At 35.2% G+C, this 21696-nt stretch overlaps 1 protein-coding gene across 1 annotated transcript in view; it reads right to left on the minus strand.

Annotated features, from left to right (window-relative positions):
- Positions 1 to 21696, minus strand: part of CEP128 (centrosomal protein 128) — a 340191-nt gene that overhangs the window by 200592 nt on the left and 117903 nt on the right. The window contains exons 16-17 of the mRNA XM_069465188.1: positions 18487 to 18651; positions 2005 to 2181 (exon numbers count right to left, since the gene is read on the minus strand). Of these exons, the coding sequence (XP_069321289.1) occupies positions 2005 to 2181; positions 18487 to 18651 (342 nt within the window). The remainder of the gene's footprint in view (positions 1 to 2004; positions 2182 to 18486; positions 18652 to 21696) is intronic.

Here is a 21696-nt window from a genome sequence, read left to right on the forward strand (position 1 = left end):
TTTAAGAATCAAGAATTGACAAAGAATAATTGGAATTATTTCTTTTCAGAAAACATTTTACATGATTCTTCTACCATTCTCCCATAGAACTATAAACCACAAAGTAAAGAATCAATTTTATCTTTAACAAACCTGTTGGTTTTTGGGGGGTAAGAGCAAATGCTATGTTCTTTAGTATTCCATTATTTTTCAAGTTTATGGGAATAAAACGACAGAAGTTACTAAATAGAAAGAGACCCACAATGAAAAAAATGTAGACTCTTAAAAGAAAGTAATAGAATTTTCATTCTTTTAGTTTACTTTCCATCCATGATTTGGGTTGAATTAGTCTTTCTCTAGGGAAAGAGGTACAAAGATTCAGTCCCACAATCACTCCATGCCTGAAAGCCTATTAAAGAATACGGTGCTTCTTGAAATATTTTGGAAGGATAATTTGTGCCTCATAAAGAAATAAAATATTTAAACAATCTGCTATGTTTTTGCCTATGATTGCTGATAACAAGGTTTATATATCTTATAACATGAGCCAAATGTTTTCATTTTATATTCCCACATGATTGAAAACAAACAAGCCTGACACAAATATTTAAATATAGAATACATATTGCATTGTTAATATGTACTTCTTTTAGATGAAATTAGGATTTTCAAGGCCACACATTCTTTAAATATAGGCAAACAAGACAAATCTTAAATTTAAAAAGCAACATTGACAGGGAAAAAAAAAACAACAACATCATAATAGGCCCTAAAACAGCCCTAGAAATAGTTTTCCCTTAAAGTCAATTACTTCTCATATTAGGCTCATAGCCCTTTCAAACAGATATTTGAACATTTTTTTAAATGTAAATAGGAATACATATTGTAAAAGTTTCATCAACTCTCCAAATTTTATCAGTTGATGTATTTCCATTAAAGTCAAATTCTAAAAAAGCTTTGGCTACAAAAGTAGAATCATAGTTTTAATTTCTTTTAAAGACAACTTAAGAGAGATAAGAAAATAAGTTGGAGAGGAAGAGCAGGTAAAGAGAGGGAAGCATAGGAGTATGAGAAAGGAAGATTATTCTAGAGGAGGGTAAAAACAAATGAATGACAAAATAAATAGAAGAAACACCTGAAAAGTAAAAAGCACATAAGTACAATACCAAAATTTGAGTGCTGTCATATCATTCAATGAAGTAAATATAGGGTGCTGAACCGTAATGTGTTATCATTATACCATATCAAAGCAATGTAATACTCTCCGTATGTAATAAACAGTACTAGAACCTACAGTTGATAGAATTGCTTACCTTCAAGGAATTCAAACGATCTGTGATCACTTGTTTTTATTTATCATTTCATGACAACTATAAATTGAGCAGCAATATTCCATTTTAAACATAGAAAAACTAAATAAATATAATTTGTTGAAATAGGGAAGGTAGATAGCATCGTGGTTACTTGTTTAGGTTCCAGAGTTAGACGTCCAAGGTTTGAAATCCTAATTTAGAATTTAACTAGATGTATGGCCAAGCCTCACTTTCTCTTCTCTCAGGTGGATTTAGTCAGAGTAACTAAGAGGTAGGATTGTTTTAGGGGTTAATGACAGATACTGAAGTACCATATTTTGCCCCGGTACCTGTACTATACTCAATAGATGTTAGCTAGTAATATACCAAAAACAACAAAAATAGCCTGTGATAGTGAAAAATCCAAGCTCCAGACTTCTTAACTCCATGGATATTTTCCTGAGTCAGAACTGCTGCCTCTCTTATAAGACATTTTCTTTTACAGAGTGAGTCACAGGCAATTCAATAGAATAACACCATGCTTTCTCTCAGCATAACTGTACAATAGACATAGTGCCTCATTCTAAAAAAGAAATGCAAAAAGTTATTTTGTTTCATAAAACTTTCTGGAATAAAAACCTGACTACCATGTAACCATACATAAAAATGCAATTATAATTATATCTTAAGAATCTAAGTGAAAATTTAGGGCACAATGAGAACTCATAATTACTTTCAATTTCTCCATCGAGTCCCTGGAGAAGGTTTTACAAGCTGTATCAATTTCCCTTCCTATCACAGCAAGAATGGATTCTTGTTCAGTCTCCAAACAAAGAAGTTGATCCTTGAGCTGCAATCTGGCCTCTTCCATCCTCCTTAAGTGCTCTTCTTCATTGCTTATATGTTTTTCCTAAGGCATAAGAAATAAAATGTAAGTTGATTATTGAGTGGAGGCAAAAAAATACTTGTAATACCTGTACAACCAACTAAAAGAACTGGATTAGAAAATAGATCTGACTCTATCAGTTCCTTTACTAAAATAAAATACTCTACCTACTCATTAACCGAGATAAAATTATAGACAGTTTAGCAGTAGGGCAGTTTGGGAACTAGTAAGCAGATACTTAGCAAAAAAAATTATAAAAATTCTGTAATCAACAGAAAAAAAAGAAGTTGGAAAAAAATCCTTTACCATTTTGATAACGTATTGCCATTAATGGATCAGAAAGTAAAAGCTACCACAAACTGACTTCGAGCTTTCACTGAACATTAGTAAAATACCAGAAAATGAAAATTGCCAAATGTGATACTGTTAGTTTCTTCATTTGAGAAAAAAAGTGTTATCACCTTTATCTCATCAAAACATGGTTTTTTAAAAAAAAAAAAAAGTCTAAGTTTTCAAATGCAGCCATACTACATAAATGCTTTTGAGTTATGAAAATCTGATACAAGCACGATGGAGGCACTTTTCAAGTAAGCAAATATACTCAACGAAAGGGGTTTCTAAGGAGCCCTTTAAGAGATTACAAGGATTTGGGGGTCCCCTTTGAGCAAAACAATTCTCAATCATTATGATGATACAATGTTATTACTAGAGAAATTCAAAGAGGTATTGCACAGGGCTTGTAAGGAAATAACAGAATCACTACAACTGTGTGTATAAACAATGGACCAAAGTCAAGATGGCTGGCTGTCACGTCTTCAGTCATTACACAGCAGCCTCGTCATCTTTAACTAGGCTACTCAATACAACAAAACCAGGAAGATTATGTGGGCAATAAACTCAGCTTGAATTTAAAAGAAATAACAAGGAGATCCACTCACCGAAATTAATCATGAAATATACAATTATGTTTTACCAAAAGAAACATAACATTTTCTTTCAAATCAACTTATTAATACTTTGAAAAAAATGAAATATTCTCTGCTCAAAAGGACAAATCCTTTCATAATCTGTCTTCTGCCCTTCTCTGCTGCCTCATCTTCCCATTTCCACTCTCTAATACTTTGACTGCTTGCAGTTTCTTAAATATGCCTGTATGTCTGCCCTGACCACATCTGACTTCCACATCTGCTTGAAGTTGTGCTGCTTCAAAATGGAGCTGGTAGCCAAGCATTTATCTTGATGAGTTCACTTCAGTTCATCGTCTGAGTCTGGACCTCAAGTTTGTACACTTAGGGGACTAGAATTTCTTTTCATTTTGGTACTCTGAGTGGAGCCATCTTTCAGCAGTAGAGTAACATTAAGCTCACAAGAGATTAATGTACAGACCAGAATACCACACGATTAATTACATTAGTTTATGGAGAGAACCGTAACTGCCATATGGATCAGAATACTCATGCCAGCATAACCAGGACATTGTCTCCCCATAGACTGATCTAGATGGGAGGGCAAATTATAATCAGAATGTAGCTTAATGAACAGAAAATCAGAGCAAGGAGAGTTTGTTTTATGAAACAATGTTTACATGGCATCAGGCTAATGGCAGCCTGGCATATCCATCTACACATCAGGGATTTAGAAATCACAATAGCAGGAGTGTTCCACTCTTCCGGGCAGTGTTTACATGGAGGATGTTGAGGTATACCTCCCTAGCTTTCTCCTCTTCTCCACATCCAGTGTCTGTCCAAACTCCCCCTCCTTACTGATACATCATTGCATTATATCTATCAATATTTTCACCATCTTGTTCTCATCTAGGAGCTTTTCTGAAAAATTAACATCCTAGCTCTGCACAATATTTGACAATTTTATAGTTTACTTTTTAGAAAGCAACCTTATTACTAAGTCCTTAGGTTAGGATACTGCCTCCCTATTGTTCCTATGTACCTGCTACCTGTACTGCTTATCCTTTGAAGTTTATCCTTTAAGACTCAGTCTCCTTTTGTTTCTGATCTCCTAAAATAGATCATTCCCACAGCTTGCTATTCATATCATACTTTCTAAAAAATTTAGCAAGTTATAATATAGTTATTTGTTTGTGCACCTGTCTCCCTCAATAAACTGCTAATTTCAGAAGATCATAAAACATGTTTATAATCATCTTTAAACTCCCTCACTTTGCTGAATAAATGGTTTAAACATTTTAGGTTTCAGACACTACATCATAATGGCCTCCATTCTCTGAATGTGCTCTACTACTCAAATCTAAGAGTTAAGTAAGCTCTTCCATTCAGTACTTAAGCAGTTGTAATTTGATTCATTCATTCATTCATTCAACAACTACTTAAAGAAGTTCTACTCTAGGCAAGACGTTCTTCTGTATACTAGATATAAACAACACAGACAAAGCTCCTACCCTTATAGAGTCAACAAATATCTCCATGAAATTTCATTACTTTTGTCCTGGCCCATTCTTCTGGCATGGGCATATCTATTTGAACACTAATTATGGCACCCAATGAATTAGGTCTTTCTCCCAGTTTCATGTTTTAGAAATAACTGTACTAAGCAAGTACAGCTAATTCTGGGGGAGACATTGTGCAGGAACCACTGTTGTCAGATTTGGGAGCATTCAGATTAATAAGAGCAGATGATAATATTTAGGCATTATTAGGGCTACTTCCTGGTCTTCTAGTATAGCGGTCCCCAACCTTTTTGGCACCAGGGACCATTTTTTCCACAGATATGGTGGGGAGGATAGGGGGAGGACGGAAGGGAGGAGGATATGGTTTCATGTTGATTCAAGTGCATTATATTTATTGTGCACTTTATTTCTACTATTGTTGCACTGTAATATATAATGAAATAATTATACAACTCACCATAGGTTAGGGACCACTGTTCTAGTGTATTCAGAAGGAGCACTATCCCATGATCCTATAAGACTAACAAAAAGCAACCACATTTCTAGAAAACCAGAGGCAAAATACGGTACTTTAGAGACTGTTTAGAAATGGAAGACACAATTCAGCTCCAATGTTTCAGGGTGAATGGACACAGATGCCTGGGGCTAGGGAATATAAGAAGCTACTTTGGGGGTTAGTGGGGAAGATAGATGAAGCTGATTACTGCAGTCTATGAGATCCAAGAAGAAGAGATGTCCTAGCCAATGGCTGAGTTTGAGAAAGAACGTTAGAGAATAAATTCAACCCTTAATTTAACAAATTAGGAAACCAAATTTCAGACAGACTAAGTAACTTGACTAAAGTCAAAGAACCTACAACCCCATGACCTGAGTCCCCTTATTTCCTGACCAGTGTTCTCTGTTCAAGTGCTAGAAAGGCTGAGTTCTTAAAATTGGAGTTTAGAAAGACAACGATACAGTTCCATTGTCAAGACAGCAAAGATTTCATGAAGCTTCCGTTTAAGACATGAAAGGCTTATATTGTTGCCACTTATGTATAAAGAAAATTAAAAATAAGACTACTCCCAATCTATGATAAACACACACACTGTTGACTGGCTTGATCAACTGACCTGTAATTCAAAAGAAGAGAAGTGTTGTTCTAATTATAGATTTATGTTTTAGCATGCTTTTTACAACTCAGAACATTCACTTTCCCAGAGGCTCTAAAGATTATAAAGAGACATGATTTTAACGGAAATATAAAAACTTCAATGAAACAAGAGCATGTCCAAAATGATATCTCCTTGGTAAAGAGCTTATGAGATTCCTTCAATGTTCTTAAGAGTTCCAGAAATGCCATTCTATTTCCAATACAGTTATTACATGAAATGAAAACAGTTCTTCACAAAACCAAACAGAAACATTACATTAAATAAAGCATACTCACATGACTAAATACATGATTAAATTCAAAAAATCAATTTCCTTTACTGAAAACTAACTTGAGTAAGCAAGTGTGACAACATTTCAGGCCTACGGTCATCTTTAATACATCAACAGGGGTTGGGAAGAGAGAAAGTAAAAGGTAGAGAAAAAGAGAGATCAAATAATATTAAAGGCCAAAACTAAAACTAATATAATTTAATGCAAAATTATTAGAAGCATAGCTTGTTGAAACTATACACCTGCACGTATCACCTAAAAAGTTTGAGGAGGAATATTTCTATAACTCAAGATAACTGTTATACCTAAGCTTTAAATCAAGCACACTAGCATCACAAGGCAAATTATGAAACTATCCTGAACAAAAATTGGATCTGTCTGGAAGCTATTTATCTGACTTTCTAAAGAAGGCTCACATTACTTACACCAACAGTTAACTCAGCTGTAAGGAAGTTAGGACACAATATGAAATAACAAACAGGGCCAAAACTACAGCACAACTAAAAGAGAGGCATCTACTATGGATATTATAAGAAATTTGGAAAGAGTTTAAGCTGGGAAATTACTACACTACAGTGTCGACAGTCTTACAAAATGGCCAAAAAATAAATAAAAGTAACACATCAAGTGCTGGTCACATCATTACTACTTTTTTCACATTTATTTCTTTAAAAATAGTTTTTTACACAATGGTGTATTTCTTAAATTCAAAGTTTGGATATATATTAAACACTTAGATTGGTATCAAAAATAAATAAAACAAAAACAAAACAAAGCAACCGGGCCGGGCACGGTGGCTCATGCCTGTAATCCTAACACTCCAGGAGGCCGAGGCGGGAGGATGGCTCGAGGTCAGGAGTTCGAGACCAGCCTGAACAAGAGCGAGACCCCGTCTCTATTGAAAATAGAAAGAAATTATCTGGACAACTAAAAATATATATAGAAAAAATTAGCTGGGCATGGTGGCACATGCCTGTAGTCCCAGCTACTTGGGAGGCTGAGGCAGTAGGATTGCTTGAGCCCAGGAGTTTGAGGTTGCTGTGAGCCAGGCTGATGCCACAGCACGCTAGCCCGGGGAACAGAGTGAGACTCTGTCTAAAAAAAAAAAAAGAAAAAAAAAAAAAAGCAACAGTAACTCTAGACTCAAGAGTTCAGATGGACCGGGCGCGGTGGCTCACGCCTGTAATCCTAGTACTCTGGGAGGCCGAGGCGGGTGGATCGCTCAAGGTCAGGAGTTCGAGATCAGCCTGAGCGAGACCCCGTCTCTACTAAAAATAGAAAGACATTATATGGACAACTAAAAATCTATATAGAAAAAATTAGCCGGGCATGGTGGCGCATGCCTGTAGTCCCAGCTACTCGGGAGGCTGAGGCAGTAGGATTGCTTAAGCCGAGGAGTCTGAGGTTACTGTGAGCTAAGCTGACGCCACGGCACTCACTCTAGCCTGGGCAACAAAGTGAGACTCTGTCTCAACAAAAAAAAAAAAAAAAAAAGAGTTCAGATGAGTTTGAAAAATCTCTATGGATTCAACCTGTATATATCTTTTGCTCTCTGTGAGGTCAGCTCTACTCAGGAATAAAGAAGATAATATCCTTTCGTATTCCATTTATTCACAGGGATATTTTAAGTATATTCTGTCAAGCAAAATAGACTTCAACTATACAATAACAACAACAAAACAGACTCTATGAACTCAAACAATATCTTGTATCTCAGCAAGTTTGTTTGTGTTTTGTTTGTTTGTTTTGCTACAAATTAATTATTAAACTCATTGAGGGCAATCATCTTGTCAGTAGCAGGCTATTGTAACTGTCAAGACAAGATGACCCCACAAAAATGAGAGCCTGCAAGTGGTAAGAAGTAATCAGATATAGAATCAATTTTAAAGATAAAGGCAATAACATCTGCTAATGAACTACCCGTGGGTCCATGTGTGAGAGAATAAGCTGATCCTTTATATGTATTTAACAAACAAAAGAACAGTGTAATTCCTACTAGAAAATTGGTTTCTAAAACAAAAATGCTACTATTTTTCAAGTTGGATATACTCTCTTCCTTTTCCTCTGTTAAGCAGATACTTTACACCAGTTCCTTCAAAGGAGAGAAAGAAGTTAGCATTAACAATGCTTTAAGAGTAAGAGTAAGAACTGAGAGCCTTAGTAAAACAGTAGAGCTAACAGAAAAAAAACAAATAGCATATTGGAACGCCGGCTCTATGATTTAATGCATGTTAAAACTGGGTTGCAAAAGACTCTAATCTATTACCTGGTTTTAGGCAGGCTTACAAAAGTTATCCATAAAACAGAAACAAAAAAATAGAAATTCAAATTCAAACTTTTAACCTCATTTAAGGAAATTATTCTTGCTTCGGGCTTTTTAGTATCTTTTTCTAGGGGAGTATTAAGCAATACAAAGATCATTAGCAGCATAATCAAAAGGTGTTAGGATACGTATTGGATACATTCCTAGAAATTACTATTCAAAGTTGAAAACAAAAAATACCTTCTGAAGGGTATTTCATATATTCATTAAGTTTTAAGACCATTTTGTAATTATTACGTTATTTCTCTTAAGTCAAATGCCTGGAAACAGAAATAACAGTTATTTAAAATCAGCCACTTTTGATGCATTTCTATTTCTGAAGTAAAATATGGACAAGGAAACAAACAACTAGAGTTTCAAATTATGCATTTGGAACAAACGTTGTTTAATTTTCAAAAGAAAAAATTATCATTCATCTCAAGAGAGATGTTTATAAGCTTACAGTGTCTTTAACAACCATCAGGATTTCTTCCTCCCCTCTTTTTTTCTTAAAGGACACAAGCTTACATTTGTTCTTATGTAAAAATATTTTCTTAAGTTTAAAAATGAATCTCCAAATAATATAACTCATATATACAATAAGCACCTCCTAGTTATTTTTTTTACTGGAATTTATAAAATATTGCTTGTTCAACATTAAATGACAAAATGAAGCAATAAGCACTTTAAATGATGAAGAAAGAAAAACTCAATGAAAACAGATCTGGACATTCATTTATGTTCTCTTTTAGAGTCAACTAAAGCCCGCTAAGGCTGCTTAACTTCTGCAAAGTACTGAAACAGATGTGATATAGAACTCTTCATGTGGCCTATTCCCCTTGGTTTTTCACACCACAGTTAATTTTATGTATCATTATTTAGCCTGATACCCACACCGAGGGGATCACTCACAGCTACAGAAGGAAATAAAGTAAAACTAACAGTAGGTAAGTATGGGAAAGATGGCAGACAAGAAAAACAGCCAGCCAAAGTGTCTCTATAAGATAGATAGATTTTAGATGAAAGTGAAAAAAACAAAAACAGGCAGACAAACATAGACCAAATAAGGGTCATAAGGAAGGGTGCCTGTAACTACAGGAGACTCCATGGGAAGAAGTTGCAAAACAGAACTGGAAAGAGAAAGACATCAGCAGGGTCTAAACCCCGAGAGGCTTGGAGAGCAGTAACAAGGGTAGGTGGAGCAGTTAAATTTCCCCTTGCATCTTGGACCGCTGGTGGCCTCCTGAGCTGCTGGTGAGACCTGCCAACACAGCCTAGAGAAGGGTGGCGCCAGTGAGCAGTGACCTCTTGCAGACAGGGCACCAGGCTCCCAGCTCCCTCAGACACATCCCACCCCACAGACCCAAGACAATCGACAGGTGCCATATTCCTTTATTCTCCCTTTCCACTCCCCTACCCATGTGGCTGCCAAGAGAGACAATTTAGCCATAACCTGGAGGCATCTGCAGAGAACAGGACCTTTCGAGACCCTGCAGCAGACTGAGGGATACTCGGACTGTGAGCCCCTACCTGCTGGTCCTCCCAGGTGCTGTTTGCCTGGTGACTCCAGCAGAGCAGGGCAAATCCCGAGGCAGAGAGACATTGATCCAGCCTGGGCACCCTGTGGGTGACTTGAGACCAGCACTCTTCTCCCTGGCAGGGTCACGGACTGATCTCCAGGGCCCAGGGGACAGGCCTGCAGGCCAGACCCCATACACCCAGGTATTCATTGCATTGCCTAAGGGCACAGAAGGGATATTTGTGAACTAGTCTACTGAGGTGTCTGTGCCTTCAGGGGCAGATAAGAGTAGGTCCCAGCTGTAGCTTCCTCAAAGGACAATCCTCCTCCCACAGGAGGGCTGCACTCCCAGGTCAGGCTGTGATACTGGGCATCAAAGTCAGGGGAGATCCACTGGCTTGAGGTCCTGCGTGCTGGCAGAGGCCAGAGAGAAACCACAGAATAGGGGAGGATGGAAAGCAGCAAGGCCTGCTCCAGACTGCAGGTCTCAGACAGCCCCACCTCCACACACAGACTTTGTGGCTGAGTGGGGCCATTTCAGCCCCTCCCTGGCAGCTTTGCCCAGAACCAGAGAACAGACCTTTGACTCCTTCTAACAGCATCTGTGGGGCTTGAGGGCAGGCTCACACAACCCAGTCTCATCCAGCCTCATCCAGCCTCACTCCCCAACTTCCCCTTGCTGAGATGGAGAATAAGGACACAACTGGAAGTACCAGAGCCCCACCCACAACCTGAGGCACTAGAGTGCCTCTCCAGAGTGACCAAAGCAGGTTACAGAACCCAAAAACAACATTGAAGCTTAGTCCTCCCAGTAAGCACCACCTACTGACAGGGAGGTCAATTTACACACCCTTTTACTACATTTACTGATTCATGATACAGGGTGCATTGACTCTCACCCACAAACACCACCTACTGGCTCAGAGACCAAACAGGACATGTCATTATCCAAACGAAAATCTAAAGGTAAGAAGCAACAGCTGATCCAGATGGGAAGGAATCAGTGAAAGAACTCCGGAAGTATGAAGAATCAAACAGAAAGCACACCCCCAAAGGGGAACACCAGCTCTCTAGCAATGGATATCAACCAAATCGAGAACACTAAAATAACAGAAGAAGAATTTCGAACCTAGACTGTAAGAAAACTCAATGATATGCAAGAGAAAATGGATACCCAACACAAAAAAATCACAGAAAAAAAAAAAAAATATCCAGGACCTGGAAGAAAAATTTACTAAAGAAATTGAAATGTTACAGAAAAATCAAACAGAACTTCTGGTAATGAAGAATATATTCAAGGAATTACAAAACACAGTGGAAAGCCTAGTGTTTTGTAATTTGCAAACTAGTACAACCTCTACTAGGAAAGTAATATGGAGATACCTCAAAGAGCTACAAATAGAACGACCATTTGATCCAGCAATCCTATAACTGGGCATCTACCCAAAGGAAAAAAAGACATTCTATAAAAAAGACATCTGCACTAGAACATTTATAGCAGTACAATTCACAATTGCAAAGATGTGGAAAACAACCCAAGTGTCCGTCTACACGTGAGTGGATTAAGAAAATGTGGTATATGTATACCATGGAGTTCTACTCAGCCACAAAAACAATGGTGACCTAGCACCTTTGTATTATCCAGGATTAAGCTGGAGCCCATTCTACTAAGCGAAGTATCCCTAGAATCGAAAAACAAGCACCACATGTACTAACCATCAAATTGGTATTAACTGATCAACACTTATGTGCACATATAGTAGTAACATTCATTGGGTATTGGGTAGACGGAAGGGGGAAGGAAAGAATGGGCATATTCGCACCTAATGGGTACAGTGTGCAGTGTCTGGGAGATGGACATGATTGAAGCTCTGACTCGGGTAGGGCAAAGGCAATATATGTAACCTAAACATTTGTACCCTGTAAGAGGCTGAAATAAAAAATAATAAAAAAAATAAAATAAAATCATGTTAAAAAAAAAAACTAATAGTAAAAATTTTTAATAGAAAGTGTTCAACACGTTTGCTTCCTTCGCCAGGTCCTTGTAGTTATCAACTACACAGTGAGTTAAAGATTAAATGGCAGACCTCTCAATTAAGCCCAAGTTAGGGCCAGGAAGACTGGCAAACTTTGACTTTACTCCTGAAATTCACTTATAATCAAACTCTTTGCTTGTAAATGGCTGATAGAGAAGTCATTGCCTATGGAATTAAATTTGAATATGGCTTGACCACCCCCATGCTCTGAATCAAAAAGTAAAGACCACATGTTCTTCTATTCGCCTTTATCTTTTACCCCTCCCTCTGCCATAGGTGCTCATATAAATGACTCCTCTCTCTTCCCAGTGTATATTCACTTCATTTTTGTATTCTAAACTTTTTTCTTAGCATTTGACATAGCATTTCAAACCTCCAAAGCACTCTGTTGTTTCAGCTAATTCTCTGTAAAAGTCAAAGACTACTCTGGACTTATGACTACAAGTGATTCAATTAAATATACTTTATAAATGACAACTGCAAAATTCATCATTTTACCTTCAATTTGACCATTTTATTGTTTCTATTCTTGTTGTTTTTTAAGAAGGCAGGACTATAACAGGAAATTACTCATAACATTCTAGTTAGTGTTTTCTTGGAGTATCTGGTTTAAATTTGTCTTCAAATTAATGTGTGGTGACTACAGCCTTATTCTACTCACACAACTTAAAATAGCTGTAGCACCAAAGAAAGACCACAATCTGCCTAAAAATGGTCTAAAGTGTAAGCATTAAAGTAAATACTAGAAGTGAACAGCTCATTTGCTTCTCTTTCTCATTTTCTAGAAAAATTTAAAATCAGAGAATTCTGCCTGCCATAGTCAAATAGTTCTTAGTCAAAAATGTGGCAATATGATTTTGCAAAGTAGAGAAACTTTATAGAACAGACATCTGACAATCATATATATTTTTCCACATCATCAAAAAATAGCAATTCTAAACAGATGGTTAAATTAGAACTAAAACACAAAATTTAAAAACACTGATTCATTTTTTCCTGTCACAGATATCTTCTATGTGGAAATTTCAGGTTTTAATTAGATTTTTCTAAAAAAAAAAAAATCATTCATGACTCACATTCCAAAAGTTGTCTGACTAAAAAATAAAAGATTATATGGCAATTTGTTGAATGTAATAACCCTAAATTTAAATTCAATACTAAGAGTTCAATGAAAAGACACAAATGTGAGTCATTTTGCCTGCAATAAATAAAGGAGAAAATACGAGAAATTTAAGCTCATATCCTGTTCCTACCATGTTTCTATGCAATGTTGGGCAAGCCACTGTATTCTCCCAACTTCAGTTTCCACCATCCGTAAAAATGGGAATCATAATTACACTTGCAAATGTGAAATGCAATTACCATTTTTAAAGAGCCACATGTTGTATAAGAAAACTATTTCAAGTGTTTTTATACAACACAGCCATAGCTTTAAAATATGTTACTAGGTGTCATTTCACAAATGATTTAAATAAAGTATTTCATAGGAAGGAACAAAAATACATTTCTATGAATCCTGATCTATTTAACACAGGTTCCTATGAACTGCTATAGCCTTAGATGTCTCACAATTTGTGGTCTTAAAGCATCTCCTAAGTGTTTCATTGAAGTTAGTCTCATCTTCTGAAAGAAATAATTACAGAAAATAAGGTCCTCCAAAGAGAACCAAATATAGCTATTGAAATAAGTAAATATTAAATGAGATAGCTAAGTGTCTCAGATAACCTACAAAATCTATATACCGGCTGGAAATGGTTCTTACCAATTCTGATGCAATGGAAAGGATAGGATTGGTAACCCTGACTTCTATTTCCATACCTACCAAAAGAGAGAGCTGGGAGCTCCTAGCAAGTCAATTAACTTTCTGGGCCAGAATATCATCTACAAAATAAAGTACTGGGAGTTGATAATGTTTAAGGTCCTTTTACACTTTACAATTACACTGATGCCAAATGTTTTGGGAAATACCATCTTTGTCTCAATAGTCAGTGCTACCTTGTAAACTCTGAGATAATGCTTGTTAAACAAAAGCTATTACATAGATTTTTGTGGGGTAGAAAAACTGAGAAACTACTAAAGAATCTTCCAACACTGTCAAGGCTAGCTAACTAAAAGGTATGGCACCCACACGACAGCATCTCCTATAACAGAAAGTTCCAGGATGGATGTGATTATGGGTGGATTAAAGGAGGAAAGGGAAAATGAGGGTGGTAGGTGCTTCTGGCTTCCTCCAGGTTTAAGTATCTAGTAGAAAAAAGCATATTCTCATAATTCTGCTTATAATACACAAGAACAATATATTATCTATACCCATAATTTCTCATATTCTTGTGTATTTACAATCAATACAATCAGTAAAATTTTTCTTTCATTCATATTAGAAAACAAATGACTTTATTATGTTTCTGTTGGACTTAGGAAAACAATCTCAGAATATTTCTACCATTTTCTTCACAACATCTTTCTCACTTGCTTTTAAATATACCTGCACAAAATATTGTATATATTCTTTGATAAAACAGCTGTACTTATAAAACATATAAAGACAAAGAGTATAAATAGAATAATCTAGAAAATAATGTCAATTTTAGATACCAGCTATTTCTAAAATACTATACAAACAAGTTCAAAATTAAAACCCATCTTTCTTTTAATACATTTATTAAAAATTACTTGAAATCTCTACAAAGATAGCTGGAGTCATTAATAAACCCACAACTATTTGAGTAAGAAATTTTTTAAAAATTAGATCAGATAGAGATCTGTTTAGATCAGACATTTAAAATCTTTACTATGTAAACTTTGTTGCTGACTTGCTAAGCAAAAATGATTTAATTTCCACTATCTTTTGTTGATCCATAGATTCCAGTGAAACCAACAAAAATGTATTTCTGATAGAATAAACAGTATTATTAGTTTCCAAGTAAGTACCAGGAGAATCAAAAGATTAATATCAGTAAGATCCTTTTGGAACAAAAGAAGAAATCAAATATTTTTCTATAAAATTTAAGCAAAAGGAATAATAAATTTTAATGATACTATAGACATGAGAAAAATTCTTCCTATAATATTTCAGGAGGGCTTTTCCATGGTAAGAAGCTCATAATAAAGTATCAAATGCATATACAAAATTCTGTGGGTTGCATAATATTTGTTCTCTTTGTCATGCAAAATTGAAAAATAACATTTGACAAGGTAAAATCACACCCTGCAAAAAATGCATTTTAATACCACATATCACCATTCTTCAATGAGGAAAATATACTGAAGTTAGTTATTCTGCGCATATACACTAACAGCAATTTTCTATACTGATAAATGCTACCACTGGTGCCAATGACCTCTATAAATTTTGATGCAGCTTTAACATTTCTTAGCTTATCAAGTAATACTAACATAAGAAACATAACCTAAAACAAGGCACAAAGTCAAAATAGCAAGATATTTTAAAAAACGTGTGTATTAGCTAGCCTAAGTAGCATCACACGTTAGGCAAATGAGAAAGGCTTTCCTTTTGATTATAGCAGAGCTGAATTATAAACCCCCTTCAATCCATAAGGCCTCATTTCTCAAGTTCATTGCATTGCTTAAATGGTAATCTTTGGGCTACTAGTTATTGGACTTTCCTTCACTGAAAACATATTTTTGTTTTGTTCTGTTGTTTTAATTTCCCTCACTGTGGCCATTTTATATGTGTCTTTGTGTGTGTGTCTCTCTCTCTACATATAAACATACATGTATCCACATTTTTTATATACATACATGTATGTATATGGCAGTATACTTCTCTCTATAATTTACTTATAAATTATCTACTATGTATCGGGCTCTGTGCCTGGTCTTAGAGATGCAAAAACGACTAAGATGTGATTCCTCTCCTCAAATAGCAAGCACAATTATAAAACTGCCCACCTGTTTGGATTGCTTAACACATGTGCCTTCAATATCACTTGCCAATGGAACTGCCAGCAATTTTCACATGGGTGCCTCCTTTGTGGACCATCTCTCTCAAATGATTCCACATAGTTTGGCTCTAAACTTCCAGTCAGCACACTTCTATGGCTTCGTTATTAAATACACCATAGGCACATTATTATTATTAACACATCATTAGACATACCATAGGCAATCACTCAATATTTGCAAATTGGTTGATTGCCTGGTTGAACCATGATTGGCATATACTTGGAAACATAATAATAACAAAACAATGGCAGCTACCATTAACTAATATCTTATTAGATACCAAATACTGTGCCATCTACTTTACATATATTCTCATATTCAATCCTACAATAAAGGCATTATTATACCTGTTTTAAGGATGATGAAACTGAGGCTTTGAGTTTTAAGAAACTTGCCTGAAGTCACACAACTAGAAAAGGATTAAAATTCAAAGTTTTACCCATAACCACTAATGCTATACTATTTCTGCAGATGGCTCAATCCAACAAAATTTTGATTCACAGCTAATTTCACTAAAGAATGGGTCAACACAAACTGTTAAATCAACTGAAAGTATATAACAATCATGTATGCCAAAAATAAATATTAAAGAAAAGCAAGCATATAAGCTGTATATATTTGTATATATATGTATCTTTAAGATTACACCCCATTTTACAATTCAGGGACCATCTTTTCTCTGCATTAGCACTCACTGTAAGGACTTGACTACACAGTTTTAACAACTAAAAAAAAATTTTTTTTTAATAATTGGTCAATTGAAGGTCTGTATCTTATCTATATCCTAGCCTCAGGATACAGCACAATGCCTGCCACGTAGTGTATGCTCAGTACATAACAATGTAATAAAATTATTAATTCCTCAAACTGTTCGAAGGTGAATGTTCCATTTATATGAATGTGTGATAACACATAGATCTGGAACATCACAAATAGAATCAGTGAAGAAACACTTATTTTAAGTAGAACAAGGTAAACTTTACATTTTTAACATATCAAATTTTTCATCACTATTTCTTAAATGCAGATAAAAAATATAAAACATGTTAACAGAATCTTTTGCCTAAAATTTTAATTATGGAAAAGTTGGAAAATTTAGCATTACCTCCACAACTACACCCTGACAACAGATACATTAAATATGTGTGAACACTAGACACATCAAAACAAAGCACGACATAGGAACTAAAATAAAGCTGTTGTCAAGATTGTAGACCTAAATTTAGCAATTTAAGCACATTTAATCATAAACTCCAAATTAACTTGTATTTTACTTCCTCGGTTTTAACAATAACTAGGGAGGTAAAAATATACATATATAATGTAATGAAATTTTACAAACAACAAGAGGAAAGGTGAGAAAAACATAAAGAAAGTTTCTCCCTAGAAGTTTATGAATAGTTTTTAGTATAATAGATTTCAGTAACCCTGATCTTGTACATATAGCATTAACTTGGCCCGTGTCTATATTGTCTTATCCTATCATCCACACTTTAATGGTCTTTTTCACATTTGATTTCTATCACTCTCGACTGAAAATCCTTGTAGGATGCTGGTGGAAGAAACAGAAAGCAATTTTAAATATTCTAGTCACCTATTCTTACTTGACTTTTTGCCACAAGAGAACCTCAAAAGTAGTGACTTCTAAAAATCCCTACTATTCTATCCAGCATGTGATATAGGGCAGTCATTCAAAATAAATTTACACATCTACTCAAAGTAAAGCAGTGAGCCTGGTGGGGATGTACTAAAGTTGCAATCTCCTTAATCTTCACTATCTGTGACAATGAAAATGAGGATAATAGTATCAATTTTATAAAATTAGTATGAGAATTAAAAGTTATAATGGCTACCATATAAGTGAACACAACCATTAAATATTTTGAGTCTCAGCTTCCTCAGAGATTAAAAGGGATGAATAAAACCTAACTGGTATAAACTGAATGTCTGTGTCTCCCCAAAATTCATATGTTGAAACCTAATCCCCAATGTGATGGTATTTAGAGTTGGGGCCTTTGGGAGGTAATTAAGTCATAAAGGTGGAGCCTTCATGAATAGGATTAATACTCATATAAAAGAGACCCCAGAGAGTTCCCATCCCCCTTCTGCCATATGAGGACACACAAAAAAAGAGTCATCTATGAACTAGAAAGCAGGCCCTCATCAGACACTGAATCTGCCAGCACCTCGATCTTGGACTTTCTAGACTCCAGAACTAAGAGAAATAAATTTCTATTGTCTGTAAGCCATCCAGTCTACAGCATTCTGTTATAGCAGCTCAAACAGTCTAAGACATCCAAAGAGTTGAGAGAATTAAATGATGAGTAGGCATATGAAAATCAGCTGGCATAAATGCCTGGCATATAGCAGGTTTTCAATAAGTCATTATTCCTTTCTTTCTTTTTTACTAGGTCTCTAAATTTCAACTTTAAGACACAGAAGAAATTTAAAGTTAAACTTATTAGAAGGCGACTGGTTGGCTGAAAAGAGGAAAAATGACAGTAACCTAATAAACTATCATTTTTTTCTGGCACCAATACAACTTTCCTATGAAAGACTACAATTACCATTTATTAATATATAAAATATGTTCTAGAAGAAATATGAGAAGAAATTAAAGTGAGTCTTTCAAATTAGAATTCATTCATATTTTTACCTTTTCTTCTAGTTGGTCCTTCAAACACTGATATTTTAGCTTCAATTTTTTGTTCTCACTTTCATTCTGCGTTAATTCCTCTGTCAATCTGTCACACTGTGATTTCAACTTCTCCATCTGACAACGATGGGCTTTAGCCATATTCTTATCTTCTAAACTTTCTGCCTGAGAAAAAGAGAAGGTAAAAAAAGAAAGTCCTCTGGCCATAGCCAAATTATACCAAACAAATTACAAATTATATCAGCGGGAAAATACTTCAAGATTTTAGCTCTTTTCAAAGTATGCATAAATATTAAAATAAACACAAGAAAATACTCTTTGCATTTATTCAATTATTGATCCACATTTACTAAGTGATAGGTACTATACCGGGTGCTGAAGATAACAGATACAAACAGTAAAAGAGACGGATGTAACAATCATAACAATAATTGAGAGGTGCTTAATAAAGGTGTAGGCTGGATTTTCAGGACGTGAATTCTGCTAAGAAGGTAATTAGTCATTACAGAAGTGTCCCAAAAGAGAAATACTCTGAGGTGATATTACTGACTGATAAGTTTCCTCATCTATAAAAGGAACTTATCTGCCTGGTTTTTTATGACAGAATTGTATAGTTTTTGTACCAGTAATTATTGATCCTACCCTCATGAGGGTAAAAAGATTATAAACTATAAGAGCCAAAAAACTAAAAACTTAATATGAAAGAATTTACCAGTAATTATTTCAGCACCAGTAGTGTAACAAAATACCCATTTATTGATCTTCCCTTGAAATATAACCAGAATCAGCTTTAAAAATATTAGAAATAATCTATTCTGTGTATGGGATTCAATAAAGATTTTCCAGGCATGTGAACTTAAAAGAATTTTAAAATAACAACAACGTAATTTGTCAACACTGCTCTGAGACCTTTTTGTATACAGTTTTTCCTCATTTCATCCTCACTACACTTCTCTAATAATTCCTTCCCCTCTCAGCAGAGTTGGTGTACCTTTAAGGTACCGATAATAGTACTGTTAAGGTACTATTATTGCCTTATTGCCTCCTTTTTAAAAACTGAAGCAGAGAAAAGCTAATAACTTGCCCAAGGGTAGATAGTGAGTAAATTCAGAGCCAGGATTTGAACCTAAGAATTCTTTCTAGCATCCACATGTTCAAATACTGTCACACTGCCTCTCAAAAGGTATAGTATCATAAGGTTTTAAAAATCATCTGGGTGCAACTAGCAACACTAACTGGCCATACCTACCAGTTACTAACAGTCTGTAAGCAACTACATATAATCTGCTTAAAATACATGTTTTAATGCCTAAGACGTATCTGTTTCTTTTATTTTTGTAAGTTTTTTATATGTGTTTAATTAGGTATATAGGAACACAATCAACAGAAACAATTTCCTGAAAGGAAGAAGTTTGTGAGTTGTAGACAAAAATCTATATTTTATTTACACCACAAAATTCACCTAAGACCTGATGCCACTTTGAATTAACAAAAGAATTGATTTTTTTTTATGAGCAATCCTGTATTCACAGCCCCAAAATAAATTTACAAAATAAAGTCTCTCATCAGGAAAATTGTTCAATTACGATTTTAGGTTTCAGTAGAATGCTTGCTTTTATTTTTCTTTATGTCCCATAAAAAGCACAGGTAAATAAGAAGATTCCCTTTGAGGAAAAGGGGGGAAACTTCTCATTTAAAAGGCAGCTTATAGAGACTCAAGAGTCAATGGTACTCATCTCTTGCACCTTCGTCCCTCTCTAGCGATGTCTCATTTGATAGCTTGAACTCAGCCAAGATGGGGATATTTATACCACTGAACTTCGGAAATGCTATAAAATCAAGGTTTTTTTCCTTCACAACAGCTTGTTTTAACATGCTTATCAGCACACCAATGCCTAAGTTTAACTAAGAACTTACCTATGGTTGTGGTACATTTATATTTCATTTTAGGGTTTATAAAGTAACGTATTTACAACAACCCAGTGATATATAAAGGCATCCCTATTCCTATTTTATTGATGAGGCATAAAAATGTGAATTAAACTGACCAAGATCATATGTCCATCAAGTGGCTAAAGCATAGAACTCTAATCCTGCATCTTTTGATTCCAATAACAAGACTCTAGAAAATGATTTTGTTGAAATTACAATGAGGTCATAGCCCAATATCCTGAAAATATTAACAGCAGCTACAGTATATCATTAAAATATTTTAAATTTAAAAATAGGTAAGAGGGGTGGCAATTCTCGATGGAGAAAAAATAATTAATTTGTATAGAGAAAAAATATAGGTGATGTATCGGACTCAGAAAAAGTAAACAAATTAAGGTGGAGCTGAAAAACACAGAGATATAACATTTTAGAGCTAGTACCAAAACCCTATTGTGTGCATAATTCAGTATACTATTAAATCTCCTGTGATGACCATTGCAATCAGCTCTTTTTAATTAATATAAATAGGTAAAGTATAGAGTTATATTCATAAAATAGCACGAGGTGGAGATTGTTCCTTAAGGGTAATTTATTTGGTTTAAAAGGAAACTGCTGGGCTCTCACAAGCTCTGGTTCTCCTTTCAGCTCTTGTCCCACTGCTATACCACATTAGGGAACAGCTGCAACACCCCTCCCAGACCTCATTCTTTCAAATTTAAAAAAAAAAAAAGTATAAAAGGTTACAGAAAATCCATAGAATACTTGTAAATTATAAATTCTTTACACATAGGTAATTCCTTACAGCTTTATTGTCATCTCACTATATGAATTCAAAGCACTTCCTAAAGAAAGGATGAGGAAATCAATTTTCCCATATGACATGGGCAAATTCAAACCAGACAGATCACAGAGTTAAGTCAGGAGAAAATCTTCTGCTTTCCAGAATTCTACACATTGCAACCCAACATCTATTGAGTATTTTCTGTATGTCTGGAACATTACGCGAGATACCTAAGACATGGTGCCTGCTCTCTGGAGACTTATGACCACACAACAAACCAAAATACAAGGCGACACCAGTGTGCTAAACTAGAGGTACCAACAATGAGTCATGGAAACACAGAGGGACCGAGAGATTTTGCCCAAAGTCAATTGAGAATTAGCCCAACCTCAGTAGAGATTTACTCCAATTTCAGTAGATCCATAAAAGAACTAAAAAATTAATTGAGCCTTGAAGGATTAGGCAGCATTTTTCCTCCTGCAGATTGGAAGCAAGGC

The sequence above is a fragment of the Eulemur rufifrons genome, chromosome 2 (assembly GCF_041146395.1).
Source record: "Eulemur rufifrons isolate Redbay chromosome 2, OSU_ERuf_1, whole genome shotgun sequence".
Lineage (NCBI taxonomy): Eukaryota > Metazoa > Chordata > Mammalia > Primates > Lemuridae > Eulemur > Eulemur rufifrons.